At 48.5% G+C, this 22,199-nt stretch overlaps 1 protein-coding gene across 1 annotated transcript in view; it reads left to right on the forward strand.

The window, feature by feature from the left end:
- The window catches only part of LOC146352263 (uncharacterized), an 83,140-nt gene that overhangs the window by 16,846 nt on the left and 44,095 nt on the right, over positions 1-22,199 (forward strand). The window contains exons 2-4 of the mRNA XM_084829649.1: positions 14,139-14,255; positions 15,983-16,167; positions 16,262-16,348. Coding sequence (XP_084685775.1) covers positions 14,139-14,255; positions 15,983-16,167; positions 16,262-16,348 — 389 coding nt within the window. The remainder of the gene's footprint in view (positions 1-14,138; positions 14,256-15,982; positions 16,168-16,261; positions 16,349-22,199) is intronic.

The following is a 22,199-nucleotide window of genomic DNA, read 5'->3' on the forward strand; positions in this document are numbered from 1 at the left end:
GCGTTCCTTTTTTTTTTTGCCGTGATAGGCTACGTAAATATTAGGGATGTACGAAACACCTACCTGGCTCCGCGCCGGGCAATCTGTGATCAGGGGGAGGCACCCCGTCCCTCCTCCCGGAATCCTTCATGGGGGGGAGGCGATCCAGTCCTCCCCTCCAGAATCCTGCCTGGCTGGCTCTGCTCTGCGGCCAAGCCACGGAGCCACTGGCAAGCTCCGGCCACCCGCAGCCGGACATCCAGCCGCTGGCAGCCCTGCAGGGATGCAAATGGCGGCTGTCGTAGCCACCGCCATTTGCATCCCTGTATTGAGCCGTGATAGGCTACATAAATATTTACATAGCCTATCACGGCAGGGGGAAAAACTCCAGCGTACACAAATGGCAGTAGCTGCCACCATTTGCATTCGCTGGGTTTTTTCCCCCCTGCCGTGATAGGCTAGGTAAATACCTACGTAGCCTATCATGGCAGGGGGGGGAAAACCCAGCGTATGCAAATGGCGGTAGCCGGCACCATTTGCATATGCTGGGTTCCCCACCCCCGCTGTGATCAGCTACATGAATACTTATGTAGCCTATCATGGCCTCCGCAGAGATGCAAATGGCATCCCTGCATTAGCCATGATAGTCTACATAAGTATTTATGTCGCCTATCATGGCTATGAAGAGGAGGAAGCAAATGGCGGCCGCAGGACAGCCGCCATTCACAAAGCAGTGCGGACGGGAGCAGGTAAGTGCTCCATTTCATGCACCTTTTGTGGGTTGGGGGCGGTGGGGACTTTGTCCCACACGCCTTTCGTGGGTTGGGGGGTGGGGACTTCATTCCTCAATGGATTTTGGGGAGCTGAATTAGGGATGGCAGAGAATTTCTCCCCGAATCTTCATGGGGCCAAGCGCCAACGCATTCGGCCCCCCGAAATCGGCGGTGAAATTCTCTGCCCCCCCGCCCCCCCGGGATGGGACTTACCTTTGGCGAATGTCCCTCCCGGCGGCGGGTCCTGGTGGTGGTTCGTCAGCCTTTTGTTGGGGGCAGGGGCAGCAGCCAGTCTTCTGACCGGCTGCCGCCGCTGCCGCCATTACAAAGTGTAAAAAAACCCAAAAAAACCCATGATAGGCTACGTAACGATTAACGTAGGCTATCATGGCTGACTTTGGAAATCTAGCCGTGATAGGCTACGTTAATCATTACGTAGCCTATCACGGGGTTTTTTGTGTTTTTTTTACATTGTGTTTCGTGGCCGGGGAGACGGGGCGCTTCTCCCTGGCCTGAATTTTGGCCGGGTGAGGCAGGAAGCCTCCCCCCCCGGCCTGAATTTCAGCCAGGCGAGGCGGGACGCCTCCCCCCCCTCGCCTGAACTTCGGGGGGAGAAGCAAAGCGCCTCCCCCCCACCGCGAAGCACCCCTGCGAAAAGGTAAGTGACTTTCGTACATCCCTAAGCTGAATGCACTGGCATTCAGCCTCACCGAGATCCATCGCGGAATTCTCTGACATCCCTAGTAAATATTTATGTAGCCTATCAGCGCCTCCGCAGGGACGCAAATGGCATCCCTGCGTTAGCCGTGATAGGCTACATAAGTATTTACCTAGCCTATCACGGCTAAAATGGTGAAGCAAATGGCAGCCGCAGATGCAGCCGCCATTCGCAGAGCAGCGTGAAAGTCAGCAGGTGAGTGCTCCATGTCGCGCACCTTTCTTGGGTTAGGGGGGCAGGGGGCTTCGTTCTGTCATGGGTTTTGGGGGGCCGAATGCACTGGCATTCGGCCTCACCGAGATCTGTGGTGGAATTCTCCGTCAACCCTTATCTCCAGAGCTTTTCCCATTTTGTATTTAAACATTACGGTATCTATGTGGAGTGCTTACACAGATAAGGGATTTGTCTGTGAGTGTACCATCCTATTACCATGGGTTGGCTTTAGCATGTTAAAATAGTAGCTCACAATACATTTGTCAAATATGTCTATTTCTATTTACTTCTTTCAAACTAGATCCAGAACTTACAGTCAGTCATCACAGACCTTTCAGATGACTTTGGCAGTCAGTAATGTCGAGGCCAACCCCCAAATTGTGAAGAGATCAGACTCTATTTTTCTTATATGCTTTTCCCCACAAAGCTTGGAAAATTATAGAATGATTTCTCTCTCAGCAGAGCCTTATTTTCCATCAATTGTTACAATTGTGGCTAAATCACTATTGATCATTATCTCCATTTGATCAAAAGTGAAATGCAATAAAGGATTTTCTCTTTACTGCTACTTCTTAATAATCATGTTCACTTAATGAAGAATTCAATAGAAACAGCTGTACCTGTCATTTATTCTTTATTTTGTAAACCATTTATCTGGAGCTAAGAAAAGCATTTCAGTGGAAAGATTAATGAGCCCTGTGAGCAAGCAAATACTGATTGCTTTTCCGAGAAACCCAAAAGAAAGCAGTTCTTCAGAGACACCACAAAACAGTTTACGTCAGCAGGCATAGGTAGCATACAGGACCTGAAATACCAGTCTTCAAGGCTTTTTGCAATTATTCTTCTAGGCTTTCTTCGAATTCTATCCATGCCTAATACTGGTTGCATGATGTTCTGTATCTGTTAATGCTTCCTTCATGTCCTACAGTGCACTAATCTTCTGCTCAGTAGTGACAGATTTGTGATGACATCAAATGATGTAGAGAACACCCAGCGAGGAGTGTTTTAAGAATGTCACAATAAATACTTCAGGGCAAAGCAAAGTGAGCTAAAGCTAAGGAATCCATTGAAGTGAAGAGAAACATTTATTTTAGCTGGTTTACTTGTATACATCATAGTGAGAGAGGAAATTTCTTCACATGGCTTCACTCGTATAGAATGGCCTGACAAAAGTAAGTCATGGCTCCACTCCATTGTAAAGACAGACTGGGTTAGCATCAGCCTAGAGCTTATTCTGATTCCTTGTGACATCAATCAACAGGGTTTTATTAATATAGAAAGTTCAATTGTTGAGAGAGCTGTGCACATGTTTCAGGATCTGAAACTCATGGCTGCCCATGAGTCAGACTTGTCCTCCAAACATGGCAATGGCTCATAGAAGAGGTGGGGGGCCTTTTTCACTCCAAGGGCCAAATTCCAATGTGGCTGCACTTTCAAAGAGCATCCCTCCACTCAGAATTAAGCATGAGTATGAGCAGTATGTCTATTCGCAAGCAAGCAGCGCAAGCCTCTGCGTGTCTACTCAGAAATAAGCAGGACAAGCCCCAGAAACAAGCAGAACTGAATCACTCAGCATCTTCCTCCCCAGGCACCAGCAGGTGATCAGAGAAAGGGAACCTTTTCTAGTGTTTAGCAGGGAAAATCTCTTCCATCTGCCAGAAGAGGGAGATAGGCCTGGAGAAGAAGGTGGCAGGCCAGATGGGGAATCCCCATGGTCCATAGCCAGCCCCATGCCTGGCTTATAGAATGGGTTTAAGACCAACAGATGAGTCTATTACAGCTGTGCACAAACGGCCTCTCAAAATTCTCCAGCCTATTTGTGGGCAGAGAAATTGGGGGGACAATTTCATTGAATTTCTCCTGGGGACGAGAAATTCTCCAGCGGTTTCTCACAGACAGGGCTCACAATTGGCAGGGGTTGGAGCACAGCTCCTTTCTTTTTTCCTAAGGGTTTTTGGTGTATTGCACTGCTTCTGTAGGTGGCAACAGTATCAACTGTGTTAAGGCTTCCGCTTTTCCGAGGCAGAATTTTGAATTTGTTTTGGTGGCATTTTTGTGCTTACTTAATCACCATGAGGTGGCTGAGGGTGCCATGTGTGTTTTTCTCTCGATTTCATATCTTTCCATTACTCTGCATCTTCCCAGACCACCGGCACTTCCTGAACTGAAAAAGCCCCATGGGAGGAATTGCCTCATGATGCCTTCCTCATGATGGCTCAGGACAGGAAGGCCTGGCGTGCTATGGTCCATGGGGTCACGAAGAGTCGGACACGACTGAACGACTGAACAACAACAAGGAAGCCAAGGAGGCTACAGGCTGCCACAGAAATGACTGTAGAATGACAGACAGGACATTAATGCACACTCCTCAGCCACCTCACAAGTAAGATAAGCACAAGAAATCCAAACCCATGAGAATTTCTCCAAAATTTCTCCTCCCTTGATTTTTTTTTCAAAAGCAATTTCTTTTCTATCAAACTGAATGAGAATGGTTGACAAAAATTTGGGAGAAATTTTCAGCACAGCACTAGTATCTACCATTGTGTGCTGCCATTAGGGGAGCTCAAGGCCAACGGCATGGAAGTGTGTTTTTGGTAGAGTCTGGAAGAGTGCCCCATCTCTCTAGTCCTTTTCTCTGCACCACTCCCTACTCTCCCAACATTCCATCTCATGAGGATCTCCCTCAGGTTTCAGAAGGCAAATGCTGTTGTTGGACATTAAAAGACCTGAGACAAGATCTAGCCACAGTTAAGCAATTTTAAAACCCAGTGGTTCCAATGGCAGAAATTTACATGCATGCACAACTCTTCAACTGAAGCCTGTGGAATTTGGAAGTGGATATTATCATCTATGCATGCTTTATTGTTTCAGTTTAGTAATCCAACATTTCAATTCAGAAACAAATGGAACAGAATTAAGCAAAGTCCCCTTGTATCCAAAAGAAGTACCTACATCCCACCTATTGAAATAAACTGGATTTAGGAGTGCAACTGGATCTAGGTTTCAAGGCGTTGCATACTTGATGTCTCCAGGGACAATTCTAATTGAAATGCCTTACCGGAAAACAAAATTTGAGGTTCTCAGCAAAATCTTTTTTTTATTATTATTAAAAAATTTTATAACCTTTGTTGAACTTCTTTCAGTCTTCTTAGATTGTGAGCACAATGCACAAACTGTTGATGGGATTTGTCATTTGTGAGAACCAAAACTCAGAGCATTATTTGCAAAAGTTCACACTATTTTTGTAAAAATGACAGTGAAAATGAAGCTTTGCCAAAGTCCTTTTCATCAGAACCCAGCTCTTTGATGACAAGTATGAATATGAGACATGATTGAGCTCCCTAATTTATTAGATGAAGAATCTCTAAGAGGCTTTGCATATGTAGGGAAAAAAATCAATTTTGTTTCTTTCAGCTCATTATCAAAGAAAACTCTATTTGGCTGAGTGCCTTTTAATTTTCTCAAACCAGTTATATTCACATGATAATGTAAAACAAATTGTAAATATAAATTATATTCATCTGACTTACAAGGATGGTAGTTTTCTGAGAGTCCTGGGGGAACTAGCTCATTCTTCATTTAAAGTACTATTCTTTCAAAGTCAACCATGCTTGCTTTTCTAACAATGAAATTGATACTCTATAATGTGAGTTTTGTCATGTAGAATTAATTATTGGCTCAGTTCTAGAGAAGACATCCACTGCTTAGTTCTTTTCTTTTTATTGCTTGTATGTTTTATTTAACAAAAATATTTTTACAGGTCTACATTGCAAGCGGAGATAGGGAAATAAAGAGACGGACACAAGTGCTTGGGTTCAAATTGGGCCACATTTATTGATAAATCTGTAAAGGGTGAAACCCAGGATGGGCAACTGAACTGTGCCCGCAACTAGCTGGCACTGAAATGGGTGAAAACATTCAAAGCCTGTAGAGTGGTGTGTCATCTCACCACCACATAGGGCTACCTCTTTTGGGGGAGGTAGGCCTTTCCCTGTCACCCCCTCCTGGGCTGCAAAGCACCAGGTAGGTGAGGTGAGTCTTCCTCACAGGTAAACCTTATCCCCCCGATGAGCCACGAAACCCAGAGCAGGAGGCCTCAGGCATCACCTGTCATCAGAGCAGTGCCTTTGAATGCTCACCTTCCCTATTCACATCCCCATTGCCTGTCCTAGCAGCCAATGGGAGTGACAAGCCTCTTGGTTAGTCAAACTCCCCTACCTGCACTGAAGTACTTCCCGCAGGCCCCTTTGCAGATCCAACAAAAATATATTGTTTCCTAGATCGGACAGGTGCACACCAACCTGTCTACAAACCTCCCCCCACATCTGTATAATTTCTGGATGAGAAATGATCCATCACTGTACCTATATAGCCTCAAGGCTATTTCCCTGTTAACTTTCTGGTGGGCCCTTTCCACAGCCTGCTGGCTGGCTCCAAACATTCCTCCAAATAATTCTGGGAAGCAAACAAGACCAAATAATAGTTATCCCTGGCCAACAGTGCCTAATAACCTGAAAATCAGCCAAAGCCTGAGAAATGAGGCCCTTGTCTTTCAAACAACAGGTCATTCCTAGGGGTGGACGAAAGTCACTTACCTGTCGTCGAAGGCCGTTCGCGGTGGGGGGGAGGCGCTTCGCTGCTCCCCCTGTGAAGTTCAGGCCGGGGGGGAGGCTTCCTGCCTCGCCCGGCCGAAATTCAGGCCGGGGGGGAGTCTTCCCGCCTCGCCTGGCCGAAATTCAGGTCGGGGAGGAGGCGCCTCGCCTCGCCCGGCCGCGAACGCGAAAGTAAAAAAAAAAAAGCCCCCTGATAGGCTACGTGACAATTCACGTAGCCTATCACGGCTAGATCTGCAAAGTCAGCCATGATAGGCTACGTGAATCGTCACGTAGCCTATCACAGGTGACTTAAAAAAAAAAAAAAAGCGCGTACGCGAATGGCGGCCCCCATAGGGAGCCGCCATTCGTGTTCCTTATTTAGTCGCTGTAGTCTACGTAAATGTTTACGTCGACTACGGCGAAAATAAGGGCAACGCAAATAGCGTTGCCCTTATTTTCGCCGTAGTCTACGTAAACATTTACGTAGGCTACAGCGACCAAATAAGGAACGGGAATGGCGGCTCCCTATGGAGGCCGCCATTATCCGTACACTCTTTTTTTTTTTAAAGTCACCCGTGATAGGCTACGTGACGATTCACGTAGCCTATCACGGCTGACTTTGCAAATCTAGCCGTGATAGGCTACGTGAATCGTCACGTAGCCTATCAGGGGGCGTTTTTTTTTTTCTTTCATTGCAATGGTGGCGGCGGCAGCCGGTCGAAAGACCGGCTGCCGCTCCCGCCTCGCTCGAACACCCGCCGAACCGCTGGCCAGACCAGCCACCGGGAGGGACATTCGGTGAAGGTAAGTCCCGTCCCGGGGGGGGTGCGGGGGGCAGGGGGGGTGCGGAGGATTTCTCCCTGAAACTTGTTCGGGGGGCCGAACACGTTGGCGCTCAGCCCCCCGAAGTTTCGGGGAGAAATTCTCCGCCATCCCTAGTCATTCCCCTCCAAGATGCAGCACCAAATCCTGCAGGGGGACACGCACCAAACCTTGATGGAATAACATGGGTAAGAGGCGCTCCCACTGCATGCCGCATTTGATTTGACAAGCCACTGAATGCAGGCACACCGAGGCAGTCTGAGTGGAAGTCCACAGCCTGACCTGGAAGCCCTCCGACCAGCCCAGAACATCATGCTGTGTCCACATATGAGCACACGCACAGGTTCCCATCCATTCCATCAAGCTAAAGGAAATAAAGAAAAAAAGTAAGAGCAAGAAGAGAATAGGCTTACCACTGGTATCAAGGGAAAGCCCACACATAAGCCCTAAAGGCCTTGCAGCACCATCTGAACACCGCCTTCACTGGATCATGTGACAAACCCAATGATGCAGCTGTCAAAGCAGCCCCAATTTGGAAGGAATGTGTCCCAAAACAAAATTTACCCAGACCAAGAGCAGCCAATGCCAACATTGTAACAGCTTAAAATTGATATTTAGTTAACAGAGAACCATCCAAGTGACAGAACAATGGACCATCCGTGGGCCCCCTTAGGTCCAGAAAAACAGCTAATGCCCTGATGGGGCATAACCCCTCCACCTGTGCAGGAAGGAGGGACACCATTGTTCCCTTACCCATCTGGGCAGTCTTGGACCTCCTGAGCCGAATCCTGACAACATCCAGATGGCCTTGGATATCCAAATATCACAGAGCCCTTCCAGATACATGGATGCCACTACCAGTTTGGAAATCCTGGGGCCACCGAAGAAAGCTGTTAAGGCTGCCGCATGAAACAGTGATGCTTCATAGAGTGAAGCACAGATGGATGGCCACAATCTCTAGAGTCCTAAAAGGAAGTCCAGAGAAAGGGGGTGCCTGGAGTCTAAAGCTGCAAGTGACACCCTGGCCCAACCCTGAATGGTACACCACACCTTGAAATCTGCAGTGCTATCAGGTATGCCCTTGAATTTGGACCAAAAGGCTAATGCAGCCAGGTTACCGCTTATGGTCCTAGCCAAAAGCCCTCTATTCCTGGAATGCACACAGAACTGCAAGAGATGATCCACAGGACGCACTTAGACTAAGTGCGTCTTAGTCTTAGACGCACTTAGCGTCGCACTTGGAGTCGCGTAGGACCTGAAGATCTACCCACCTGCCTCTCCAGAGACACCAGCAGCCACAATACCAGCAGCAAATAGCAGCAGCAGCAGAGGGCAGCAGCTTTAAAGACAAGGGGAAGGGGCAAACGTGGACTATCTGCTCCTTCTTAGCTGCTGTTCTCTTTTATCTCTTTTATATTCTTTTAAACTGTTGTGTATTTTATATCTTAATATTTTAATATGTGCCTGGGAGGACTATTGGGCAACTCAGGGGGTGGGGGAGGTGCCACCATAACTGTGGTCACGGGCAGGGGGAGGTATGGCGTTGGGGGATTAACAGGCCAGCTGAGGAGAAGAGGGGCTAGACACCTTACAGCTATCCCCTCTTCTGGTTCTTTCCCCAACCTGATGGTTCCTGGCAGCCTTACCAGTCTGCCCTCAGGTCTGGTGGTGCTGCTGCTGAATGCCAGGTCGGCCCAAAATAAGACCTCCCTCATCCATGATTTGATTGTGGATGAGGGGGCTGACCTGGCATGTATTACTGAGACCTGGGTGGGGGAACTGGGAGGGGTCACTCTCTCCCAGCTGTGCCCTCCTGGGTACTCGGTGCAGCACCAACACCGACTTGAGGGTCGGGGAGGGGGGGTTGCCATGGTCTATAGGAATTCAATCTCCCTCTCCAGGCTTCCTGCTCATTCGAGTGCAGATCTTGAGTGTTTGTACCTTGTGTTGGGTACCTGGGACAGATTAGGGATTCTGTTGGTGTACCGCCCACCCCGCTGCCCATCAGACTCCCTGCCTGAGCTGACGGAGGTGGTCTCGGACTTGGTGTTGAGGACCCCCAGGATGATGGTCCTGGGGGATCTCAACTTCCACGCCGAGGCCGCTGTATCCGGGGCAGCTCAGGACTTCATGGCCGCCATGACAACCATGGGGCTGTCCCAACATGTCATCGGCCCAACGCATATAAAAGGACACACGCTTGATCTGGTTTTCTCGACTGGGCAGGAGGATGGTGATCTGAAAGTGGAGGAATTAACATCTGTCCCTTTGTCATGGTCAGATCACTTCCTGCTGAGGTTTAGACTTCTGGCGGCCTTTCCCCTCTGCAAGGGTGGGGGACCTATTAAAATGGTCCACCCCTGGAGATTAATGGATTCCGATGGATTCCAGAGGGCTCTGGGGGATTTTCCTGCTGGTATGGCTGGTGCTCCTGTCGAAGCCCAGGTCGCTCTGTGGAATGCAGAGATGACTCGGGCAGTTGACACGATCGCGCCCAAGCGCCCTCTCCCTCTGAGCAGAGCCCGGTCAGCTCCTTGGTATACACCTGAGCTAAGGGCAGTGAAGCAAGAGGGGAGACGGCTAGAACGCAGGTGGAGGAAAACTCGTGCTGAGTCTGACCGAACACAGGTAAGAGCCCACTATTGAGCCTACTCTGTGGTGGTGAGGGTGGCAAAGAGGCAGTTCTTTTCCACCAGCATTGCATCTTCTCAGTGTCGTCCAGCAGAGCTTTTCCGAGTGGTTTGTGGCCTGTTACATTCTGGGCCAGGGAGAGAGATGGTGGAACCCTCGGTAGCACGCTGTGACAAGTTTGCGCGGCACTTTGAGGATAAAGTCACTCAGATTCGTCATGAATTGGACACCACCATTACTGCAGTTCCATTGGTAGAGGCATTCAGAGCACCGTCTGGTCCAGTTTTATTGGATGAGTTTCAGTTACTGAGGCCTGAGGATGTGGACAAGGTGCTTGGCCAAGTCCGATCAACCACTTGTGTGCTTGACCCTTGCCCTTCATGGCTTATTAAATCAAACAAGGAGGGGTTGTCCGGCTGGGTCCAGGAGGTTATAAATTTCTCCTTGAGAGAGGGAGTGGTGCCTGCTGCTTTAAAAGAGGCAGTAATTAGACCACTCCTGAAAAAGCCTAACCTGGACCCAGAGGATGTTAACAATTATAGGCCAGTGGCCAACATCCCCTTCCTGGGCAAGGTGCTTGAGCGGGTGATTGTAGGACAGCTCCAGGCACTCTTGAATGAAACGGATTATCTAGATCCATTTCAATCGGGCTTCAGGCCTGGTTTTGGAATGGAAACTGCCTTGGTTGCCCTGTGGGATGACCTCTGCCGGGAGAGGGACAGGGGGAGTGTGACCCTGTTGATTCTCCTGGACCTCTCAGCGGCTTTCGATACCATCGACCATGGTATCCTTCTGGATAGGTTGTCTGGGTTGGGAGTTGGAGGCACTGCACTACAGTGGTTCTGCTCCTACTTGGATGGCTGATTCCAGAAGGTGGTGCTGGGGGATTATTGCTCTGTGCCATGGCAATTGTGCCATGGGGTTCCACAGGGCTCTATTTTATCCCCCATGCTGTTTAACATCTACATGAAACCGCTGGGGGAGGTTATCCGGAGGTGTGGGCTGAGGTGCCATCAATATGCGGATGACACCCAGCTCTACCTCTCTTTTTCATCAAAACCAGGTGAGGCAGTGGCTGTTCTGAACCAGTGCCTGGGCACGGTAATGGACTGGATGAGGGCTAATAAACTGCAACTCAATCCAGACAAGACGGAGGTACTGTTAGTGGGTGGTTCGTCTGCCCGGCTAGGTGATATTCAACCTGTTCTGGAGGGGGTTGCACTCCCCCTAAAGGATCAGGTTCGTAGTTTGGGGGTGCTCTTGGATCCAGAACTGTCACTTGAGGCACAGGTGAACTCAGTGGCACGGAGCACTTTTTATCAGCTTAGGCTGGTATACCAACTACGCCCTTATCTGGACAGAGATAGCCTAGCTACAGTTATCCATGCTCTGATAACTTCTCATCTGGATTACTGCAATGCGTTATACGTGGGGCTGCCTTTGAAAACGGTCCGGAAACTTCAGCTGGTCCAAAATAGGGCAGCAGGATTGTTAACAGGGACTGGCCTGCGAGCTCATATTACGCCAGTACTTTTCCAGCTGCACTGGCTGCCAGTCCATTTCCGGGCCTGATTCAAAGTGCTGGTGTTAACATTCAAAGCCCTTAACGGCTTGGGGCCAGGTTACCTGAAGGATCGCCTCCTCCCATATGTGCCTGCCCGGACCTTAAGGTCATCATCAGAGGCCCTTCTCCATGAGCCCCTGCCAAAGGAAGTGAGGCAGGTGGCTACTAGGAGGAGGGCTTTTTCTGTTGTGGCACCCCAGCTCTGGAATGAGCTCCCTAGTGAGGTTCACGTGGCGCCTACATTGTACTCCTTTCAGCGCCAGGTGAAGACCTTTTTATTTTCCCAGGCATTTTAGCTTTCTAAATTTTTATCTTTGCTGTTTTAAATCTGTATTTTAAACTCCTGTACTGCTGCTAGGTTTTATTGTGGTTGTATTGTTATATTGTGGTTTTAATGTTCTATATATTTTAAATTGTTTTATTGTGTGTTGTTTGGTTTTAGTTTTTGTGAACCGCCCAGAGAGCTTCAGCTATTGGGCAGTATAGAAATGAAATAAATAAATAAATAAATAAATAAATAAATAAATAAATAAAATGCAGGTAACTTTACAGGAATGCATTATTGCAAGAGTTTTCCCACCCAGGACAGAGAGCTTATCCTTTGGGAGCTGGCAGCACTGATTGACAGTGTACCACTCAATCCCCAAGAACATTAGAACTGCAGATGGACCCTCTGTCTTTTTGTGGGCCCAAGGAGCACTAAGCTGCTCCACCAAGGTGCCAAAGCCCCGCATCAAGTCAGCGCATTGTGTGAGATCCTTGGGGCTGGTGAACAAAAAATCATCCAGATAATGGACCACACTCTGTGCCCCTGTCCTATCTTTCACTGCCCATCCCAAGAAGGTGCTAAACTTCTCCAAGATGGCACAAGAGGTGGAACACCCCATAGGGAGGGCCTGTCCAGACAGAACATACCTTGGAAACAGAACCCCAAAAGGTCAAAATCCAAAGGGTTGATGGGTAAGATGCGAAAAGCGAACTTTATATCAATGCCCCATGCCCGAAAGCCCCAACCATAGACACTGCAGAGTCAAAAGATGTGTAGCACACCAAACACAAATGGTCCAGGATCTCATAATTCACAGAACCACCTTTGGGGAAGGAGAGGTTATGAATTAACCTGTACTCCCCTGATGCTTTCTTTGGAACAATGGCCAGAGGAGAAACCCGCAACATAGGAATTGGCAGTGCTGCAAATGGGCCTAGAGCCCTCCCCGCAGCTACTTCTTGTCAATTTTGGCTTTTATTAGCTGCTCCATGCTCAGAACTGAGTTCTGATTCTTAGAAAATTGGGCCCTTCACTGACCCTGAAAAGGAATTCTAAAACCATCCATGAAACCTTGCTCTAGGTAGGGTTGTACGAACCACCCATCTTCTGTTCTGGGGGGACAGGTCTCAGAGGGGCCAGTTGCACCACTCCTGGCCCCTCAAAATCCCCCAGATTGTCTCCTCATCTGGAGGATTTTACAGAGTGGCACTCCAGCTCCATCACGCAGGCGATACAGTAATGGCGACTGCCATTACCATATTGCTGGGAGAAATGCAGCCGTAAATGGCATATTGGATGCTACTTGCAGCTGTAAAGCACTGTTTTTTACCTAAATAGAGCCGTAAATGGCTGCAGTTATATGTCAAAGTCAGGGCTTTACAGCCACAAGTGGCATAGAATATGCCATTTGCATCTGTATTTGTCCCAGAGATAGGCTAATGGCAGCCGCCTTAAGCGTATTGCTTTGTATAGGGACCTGGAGAGCTGCTCCAGATGAAATCCTCCAGAGCTGGGGGTAAGTGGTGTCATTCCACCATGGAATCTGGAGGTCGGATTCTCTGGAATCCGGCCTTATCTGAGTCCATGGCAGAATTCTCTGAACTCCCTAGCTCTAGGTAAATGGCATCTTCCTTCCTCGGATACCACTTCAGGAGCTGCCGTAGGGGCTCGATCTTAACTGGGCTGGGTCCCTTTGGGAGGAGGTTGTTGCCCAGCCCTCCCCCAGATTTCCTACTACCCTGTTCATCCCGCATGGGGCCCCACCAACTTTAGTCCTGGGACACGTGGTGCATGGGTGCTGTCTGCCACAGATAGAACATTCATGGTAGAACTGGCATGGATTTGGGGAGCAGAAGCCTCTGGAAAAATATTTCCAGCAAAGCAAGCAGTGTTGAACTGCCTGTCCTGCACTTGGTCAAATGGCTGATGTGGGTAGCTGTTTGGCTAAAATGTGACCACTGTCAGATCTAACACCAACTCCTGGTCTGGCTGGGGCCATGAACTGAACCCAGAGGTCCCAGTCCTTGATGTCCCAGCAGATGGAGGGGTTGATGGTGGCCCTCATACTAAAGGCCTCGTTGTAGGCCAACCAGGCCCCTCCCTCATATTCTGTGTACACCTGATAAATAATGTCTATATGTTCAGTGGGAATCCACCCTCACTCTGGGAATTTCTGTTGCAATACACCCATGTAAACCGGGAAGCCTGGCAGCTAATTGTCTCAAGTACAGGCAACTTTCTTCTACCTGCCTTTGTCCTGTTCTTTGTCTCCAGATTTATCCTTGTCTTTAGATTCCAGTTCACAGAATAACAAGGAGATAACATCAATGAACTCAGAGAATTTTATCCCTTGTGGCGGTCATCAGGTGAAAAACTGGTAGTGTAGATGTACCGCCTGTGGGTATAGCATCCTTCCCTACATTAGCATATGGATCTGCATGCACAGAAGGAATTTGAGACTGTATTCCCTTGGCAAGTCCTGCTGGGCCCTGCCAAACCAATGTACAGGCCGCACTCACCATAGAGGGCTGCTGCAAGCCCGCATCTGGCAGTGTAACAGATGACACCATTGCAGGTCCCAAAAGGGGTGCAGCACCAGGGTCCAGCACTGTCCGGGGTGAAGTTGAAGCCTCCAGCACACCTGGGGCACCACGGCCACACACAACCCCCGGAGATGCTGCCAAGACAGGTGGTGAGGGCTGATTAGACACCGCAGATAGAGTCTCACTTCTGACTGCCTTTGGGTTAAACTGTTCTCTGGAAGGTGGAGAAAAAGGCCATTTAGAGCCAGTTGTCCATGGAAACTACCCCCCAAGGCCCCATGGAGCCCCAACCAGGCCAAGTGAGATTAGTTGCAGAAGGTGTCTTACCTGTATCTGGTATAGCCAAAGCTGGGTTTCCCAGAGCTGGACTGGATGACACTGCTCCCACTGCCTACGCCTGTGGCATAGCAGGTGTTGGTCCTTCCTCTGCCAGAGGACCTGGCCCAGAAATCTGTGTCATAACAGAGCTGGAAGACGCCTCAGTGGCATCCAAACACACTGCAAGGGAAAGCAACAATGTGCGCTGGTTCTCCCTCCTAGTCTCTTTGGGCTATGAGTAGGCATGGCGGAGAATTCTGCCATAGATCTAGGTGAGGCTGAATGCCAGCACATTCACCCCCCCCAAATCCATGGCAGAATGAAGCCCCCCGCCCCCCCCCCAAGAAATGGGCCCAGAATGGTCTTTCGAATGGACGTGATAGGCTACATAAATACTTACATATAGGGATGTATGAAATGTACTTACTTTTCCGTGGATTATGTTTATGGTGTGGGGGGGAGGCGTTCCATCCCTCCCCCTGAAATCCTCGACGGGGGGGAGGCAATCCGTTCCTCCCCCCCGGAATCCTCAATGGCCAGCTGTGCTCCGCGGCGGCTCCGCGGAGCAGCCGGCCAGGCCCAGGCCAGAGCCGTCCGCAGCCGGATTTCCAGCTGCAGAAGGCTCTGGGTAAAAACAAACAAGCAAACAAAAACCCCGCATATGCAAATGGCGGTGGCTACAGCTGCCACCATTTGCGTTCCTTATTTTTGGCCATCTTAGTCTACGTAAATATTTACGTAGACTATTACCGCGAAAATAAAGGGGAACGCAAATAGCACCCGCTACCCTATTTGCGTTCCCCTTTATTTTCGCCGTAATAGTGTACATAAATATTTACGTCGACTAAGACGGCCAAAAATAAGGAACGCAAAAGGCGGCGGCTGTAGCCGCTGCCATTTGCATACGCGTTTGTTTTTTTTTAACCCAGCCATGATAGGCTACGTAAATCTTTATGTAGCCTGTCACGTCTCTGTAAAACAAAACAAACCCCCCCCCCTCCAGACTGCAAATGGCGGCGGCGGCAGCAGGTCGGAAGACCAGCTGCCGCCACCGTCAAAGCCGCCACCGGAGCTGCCGCCGCCCGGAACATCCGCCCCAGGGGGGATCCGCGGGGGGGGTGGCAGGCCATGCTGCCACAGATTTCGGGGGGCTGAATGCACTGGCATTCAGCCTCACTGAGATCCGTGGCGGAATTCTCTGACATCCCTACTTACGTAGCCTATCACGGCTAACGCAGGGACGCCATTTGCATCCCTGTGGAGGCTGTGATAGGCTACGTAAATATTTACGTAGCCTATCACGGCAAAAAAAAAAAAAAAGGAACGCAAATGGCGGCTACGGCAGCTGCCATTTGCGTTCCCTTTTTCACCATGATAGGCTATGTAAATATTTACGTAGCCTATCACAGCTAAAAAAGGGAACGCAAATGGCATCCCCTATGCCATTTGCATCCCTGCTTTAGCCGTGATAGGCTACGTAAATATTTACATAGCCTATCATGGGCCGGTGTAGGGACACAAATGATGTTCCCTACACAGGACACATTTGCATCTGCAGCAGCCTGGCAGTGGCTGGAGGCCCCGCTGCGGGTTGGCCCAGCTAGCGGCTCCACGGCCTGGCTGCAGAGTGGAGCCAGCCAGGCAGGATTCCGGGGGGGAGGAACAGATTGCCTCCCCCCCATCGAGGATTCCTGGGGGAGGAATGGATCGCCTCCCCCCACCTGCAGAACCCGGTGGAGCCAGGTAAGCAGGGTTTCGTACACCCCTATCTACAAGCCTCCAGACGTACTTGGTCCCGATAATGGGGGAGGTGTAATCTCCTTATCTTTCTCCACAGCCTCCAAGCATGCAAGAATCAATGCCAAATTGGGTCCCTCCTCCCCCTCCAAGGAAGAGTCATGCCTTCATTGAGGCCTTTTGGCTGGTGAGTGAGCGGCCTTGCCCTTGCCCTTCTTGCCTCCTTGTCCTTTTTTAGGGGGCACACTACCAAAATACTATGGGCCAAAACAGTCGGCTTGAAAGGAGAGCTCCCAAGTGTCTACCAGTATAAGGTCAAACACTTGAAACTCTCCACAACCCTGCCCCGCAGCCGAGTAAACCAATTAAACCCTTGGTGCACTCAGCCTAATATTGTTTATACTACCTAGTGGCAGACCTCCAGGGTTTCAGTCAGAAGCCCTGCTTGTGATATGCCAGGGATTGAACCAAAGACCCTCAGCACACAGGGCCGGTGCTATATCACCAAGCTACTTGCTCCTTTGGATGTTCCTGAATTTAAAACTGCAAAAGTGTCCCCCATCCCAGGTAAAAGGACACCAGCCAAGGAGGGGATCTGCACCCACAGACTCTGCTTTAGCATCCAGGTAGTCCTCTCCACTGGGATGTATCTAAATTTAAGGTAGGGGTGTGCAAAATCACTCCTCTCTGGATTCTCCGGACGCCCTGCCACACTCGCTGGTCCCCGGACCATGCTCAAGCCCCTTCCATGCTTGGCAAGCAGCCCGCACTCACCCCAGGAGCCTTGTCAAGCTCTGCAGTTGCCATTTGGATCGGCAACAATGGCCATCCACATCTCCTCACCCCACCCACCACCAGCGACAGCACCCCCACCCTCGCGGCCAGGCAAGCTGGACATGGGGTAGGACATTTATTTTAGCAAAATGAATTCTAGCCAAAAGGATATTCAGCAACTCATTCTTCTCAATTATACATCTATATATTGAAAGTTGATTTGCATTTGGATTTAAATGATATGCAACCCAGTCCACTGCTATGGTGATACGTGTGTGTGTGTGTGTGTGTGTGTGTGTGTGTGAAACGGTACGGATCTATCGATCCACCTAGCTCAGGATCCTATCTTTGATAGTGGTTAGGTTTGAATGTTTTAAAGATAGCACATAATGGTCCAGCACATCCATTATTCTCCATTGTCATTTGGTTTAAGTATACCAGAAGATCCTGAGAAGGCAGCAGGCCAAAGGCCAGAAAGGTTGGAAGAAAGAGTGGTCTAGAGGAATAATAGGAAGAAGAGAAGAACACAGGGAGGGGACTGATGATGTAATCCTAAGCATGCTTGGAAAGGAAGTCACCCTGAGTTCAGTGTATCTTATTTTCTTGTGTTTCTGCATTAAATTGCAGCCAGAGAGGGAATGGTAAACTAAGAGCGTGGGCAGACAGGCAAGGTGCTCATATTCAAGAGCCAGAAAAGTGAAGAAGGCTGAAGCTTACATAGTTATATGAAATAATAATGCACTATCCAATTAGGACCTCCTGCCCATGCAAATGCTTGTGTCCCTGCAGCCCCCCACATGCCCTCAAAATCTTAACTGGACAGTCGGGGGACTCTCTGGAGTAAATGTACATGGGTGTGCAGGGGGCCTCAAGCAAGAGGAGAAGATCAGAAAGTTCCATAATGCAAGCAGAAGTCCCCTTGTGTAATGCTGAATTTCACCCTAAATGTTTAACAGTAGGACTCCAAAGGCTCCTTTAAACTCCAAACACTGTGAGGTCCAAGGGTGTCTTGTAGAGTTTTGATAACAGAGCAGTGACACACATTGAATACCACTCAGGTTCATGACACTAGAGCTCAGACTACCTGCTTTATCTCCAAAATAAACAGGACACATTTACCTACTTTATAATCCAGCTTTATAGTTGGTTTGCATAATTGCATCTCTAAGCATTTCTATTTGCGACTTAATTTTCCATGATTGCAAAAGAGATAAAATGCAGAGGGAAAGTCCTTTGGGCTGCCACTTTTTATTCCTCCTCTTCTCTTCAAATTTTAGCATAGCATAATCTACTGTATGTCTGCAGTCTAATTTCAATACTTCTTTTTAAAAAAACAAACAAACCAGCTACCTTTTTAAAACTAAGGCCGTGATCCTTAACACACTCCTGCAATAATCCTATTTAAACCAATGTGATTTATTTCAGAGGAGCATTTGGAGGTTTGGTGGGTACATTTTTATAAAAGCTGGAATTGTGCTTACATGATCTGTGCAGTAGGTGTGATGGATTTGATGATAGTTGGGTTGGTAATTACTGAAATAGGGAGACAGTTTGAAAGAGAGAACCAAAAAAGAGGGCAGGCAAAAGTGAAGGCTGCTGTTCAGAAGTGGATTGCAAATATCTTGTTGTCTGGTTTGCCAAACTATTTGTGAATTGCTCTTGTTGCTCTGCTTCAAGCTCAGAATATGGAATGGAATGTAGTTGTATTTTATCCAAGTCTCAGATTTGAATTTGTCTCCCTTCATAGTTGCCTGGTGTGAAAATATTTGGTATAGTTCAGCTTCTCTACCATATATAGTAGCCTCTATATAATAGTCATGTACCATCCTACTCCATGCTGTCAATACCTTGCCCTATGTTACATGCATCTTAAATATATGCCTTTCAGTCACTACACACACACACACACACACATTTGCTTGATCACCCAGATTATGTAAATTAGATCCACAAACTAACAGGCTTCTGCATAAATATGGCTTTTCTGCCATTTAAGGTGCAAAACAATGTGTTGTGTGTGTTGTGGGGGGGGGGGAGTGACTGGAATGCGGCCCTGAGAGTTTCTCTGAAATGGAATGTGGCCCTGCATCTCAAAGAAGTTCAACACCCTCTGCTGTAGAAGGTCCCAGGTATGATCATCAGCATCTCCAGGTTAGGCAGGAGAAATTCCTGCTTGAAATGCTGGAGAGCTATTGTTAGTCAGTGCTGAGTTGAAAATGCAGGCTGTAAGGGAAAAATTGAAGGTTAAAATGTCGGGGTCCCTGGTATTGGATACCTAGGCACACTTACTTTAAACAGCCTCAGCTTGGCCCTGGTGTTGTAGACAAGGTTCCTTTGGGGGCCAAGATAGAGTGTTCACATTCACTCAGATTTACTTAAATTCTACAAATAATGGCTAAGGCAAAGACATAAGCTAAATGTATTTATTAAAAGTGAATAAGAAATATTTAACAAACATGCAAACTGCCACTCCACAACAAAGCAAAGATAAGTCATACTCACACATCCTATGGCTGTATGCCTACCACTCATACCTGTACTTTACCAGCAAGGGTGAAGGGACTCTCTTCTTCTCCAAGAATGACTGGGAAGTCACTGAGGGATGTCAGAGAATTTCGCCATGAATCTCCAGCGCATTCAGCCCCCCGAAATCGGTGGCGGAATGGTCTGCCCCCCCGCCCCCCCCCGGGACGAGACTTACCTTGGGCAAATCTTCCTAGCGGCAGCGGTTCCGGCGGTGGTTCAGCGGTGGTGCAGCGGCGGCGGCCAGTCTTCCGACCGGCTGCCGCCACCGCCATTTCCAGTAAAACAACAACAACAGCAACAAAAACGTGATACGCTACATAAAGACTTACATAGCCTATCATGGCTAGATGTTTAAAAAACACCGTGATAGGCTACATAAATGTTTACATAAATGTAGCCTATCATGGCTGATTTAAAAGAAAAGAAAAAAACTGTGCATATGCAAATGGCGGCGCCCATGGGCGCCACCATTTGCGTTCCTTATTTTGGCACGTTTTAGTCTACATAAACATTTACGTAGACTAAGACGGCAAAAATAAGGGGAACGCAAATAACGTAGACGCTACGCTATTTGCGTTCCCCTTATTTTTGCTGTCTTAGTCTACGTAAATGTTTACGTAGACTAAGACATGCCAAAATAAGAAACACAAATGGCGGCACCCATGGGCGCCGCCATTTGCGTACGCGCTAAAGCCGCCACCATTTGCGGAGCCGGCCGGCCAGGATTCGGGGGGGGAGGGACAGAGTGCCTCCCCCCCGGCCAGAATTTCAGGGGGGGGAGGGACGGAGCACCTCCCCCCCCGCCAGAATTTCGAGGGGAGGGACGGAGCGCCTCCCCCCCCACCGCAAATGTCACCCTTCGAAAAGGTAAGTGACTTTCGTACATCCCTAGTAAGTGATAGGCTCAAAGTAACACCTCAGGTTCAGGGTGAAAGAAGAAAGATAGACCCATATCTCTTCCATGTATCAACTTAAAACACCTTCCCAAATTGGTAACCTCCTTTCTAAAATATATTCTCAAATCTTTACATCTATTGGTTCACATCACATCATATTCCCAGGAAATACAACCTTTTGTCTCCCAAATCACCTCTGTTCTTGAGGTAAGGTATTTAAGCCTCTCTGAGCCTTAGTTCTCCTTTTATGTGGTCAACTTCTCTCTTTTTTTTCTTCCCTTTATTTCCAGACAGGGGAATCCCAAACTAAAATGTGTTCTTTTCTATGACCCTTTACCCAGTTGTTGTTTTTAATAAGCAAGAGACAGTTGATAATCTTCCAAGTGACAAGACGTCTCTTACCAATTTATATATGGCATTTAGCAAGCTTCTAATACAATAGATTTTGCTATCCTAGTTGCCCCTTAAACTCTAGACTCCCCAGACCCCATACTGTACCCAGAAGTAGATTGCAAGGCCCAAGAAAATCATTACGGGGGGGGGGGGGGCTAGATGGACCAATGGTCAGACTCAGTATAAGGCAGCTTCCTGTGTTCTCATGTCCATCTAGTTCATAATTCCTAACCCAGGGGTGGGCAACTCACAGCCTGTGGGCTGCATGCAGCCCCCTATAGCCTAGAGTGCGGCCCCCGCCACTTTCACCCTATTGAAATTTGGTGGTGTAGCAGCGAAATAATTGGAGATTTGCTGGTGAAATTTGACAGCAAAACACTAAAGGTGACTCAAAAGTGCCAAATGTAGCTTGTTTGCAAGCTAAATGTGGCCTTTTTGCATCTCCGCAGCAGTTTGACACCACATTTTGGCAACAAACTGCTATGGGGTATTTTTTGCTGTTGCAGATGGTGTGGCAGCAGGAGTGGTGGAAATTGGTCCCCGGATCACCTAAGTGACCCCAGTCTACACTGACTGGAAGCAGCACTCCAGGATTTCAGAGAGGGGTCTTTGAAGAGGAGACTGGGTAATAAAGAGACAGACACAAGTGCTTGGATTAAAACTGGGCCACATTTATTGAAATATTTGCAAAGTGGAAACCTAGGATGGGCACTGACTGTACCAGCGTCTAGCTGGCACTTTTATGGGTGAAAACTAGGGATGTCAGAGAATTCCGCCATGGATCTCAGTGAAGCCGAATGACGGTGCATTCAGCCCCCCTGAAATCTGTGGCAGAACGAAGCCCCCTGCCCCACCACCCCACGAAAGGTGCGCAAAATGGAGCACTTACCTGGTAAATTTACGTAGCCTATCATGGCAAAAAAAAAACCAGGAACACAAATGGCGGCTACGGCGGCTCCCATTTGTGTTCCCTTTTTTTTTTTGCCGTGATAGGCTATGTAAATATTTATGTAGCCTATCACGGCAAAAAAACAGGAACGCAAATGGCAGTGGCTACGGCGGCCGCCATTTGCATCTCCATTTAGGCCGTGATAGGCTATATAAAATATTTACATAGCCTATCACTGCAAAAAAAGGGAACGCAAATGGCAGCCGCCGTAGCCGCCACCATTTGCGTTTCTGGGGTTTTTTTTGCCGTCATAGGCTACGTAACTATTTACATAGCCTATCACGGTAAAAAAAACAGGGGCGCAAATGGCGTAGCAGCTGCCATTTGCGCCCCTGTCTTTCGCCGTGATAGGCTACATAAATATTTATGTAGCCTATCACAGCCAAAAACAGGAACACAAATGGCAGCCTCCGTAGCCACCGCTATTTGCGTCCACAGGCTCCAGACGCCTGTGAATGCACCCGGCCAGCGGCTCTGCAGAGTTGCTGTGGAGCAGAGCC

Source organism: Heloderma suspectum, chromosome 2, assembly GCF_057233095.1.
Source record: "Heloderma suspectum isolate Gila_16-S chromosome 2, 16-S_ref, whole genome shotgun sequence".
Lineage (NCBI taxonomy): Eukaryota > Metazoa > Chordata > Lepidosauria > Squamata > Helodermatidae > Heloderma > Heloderma suspectum.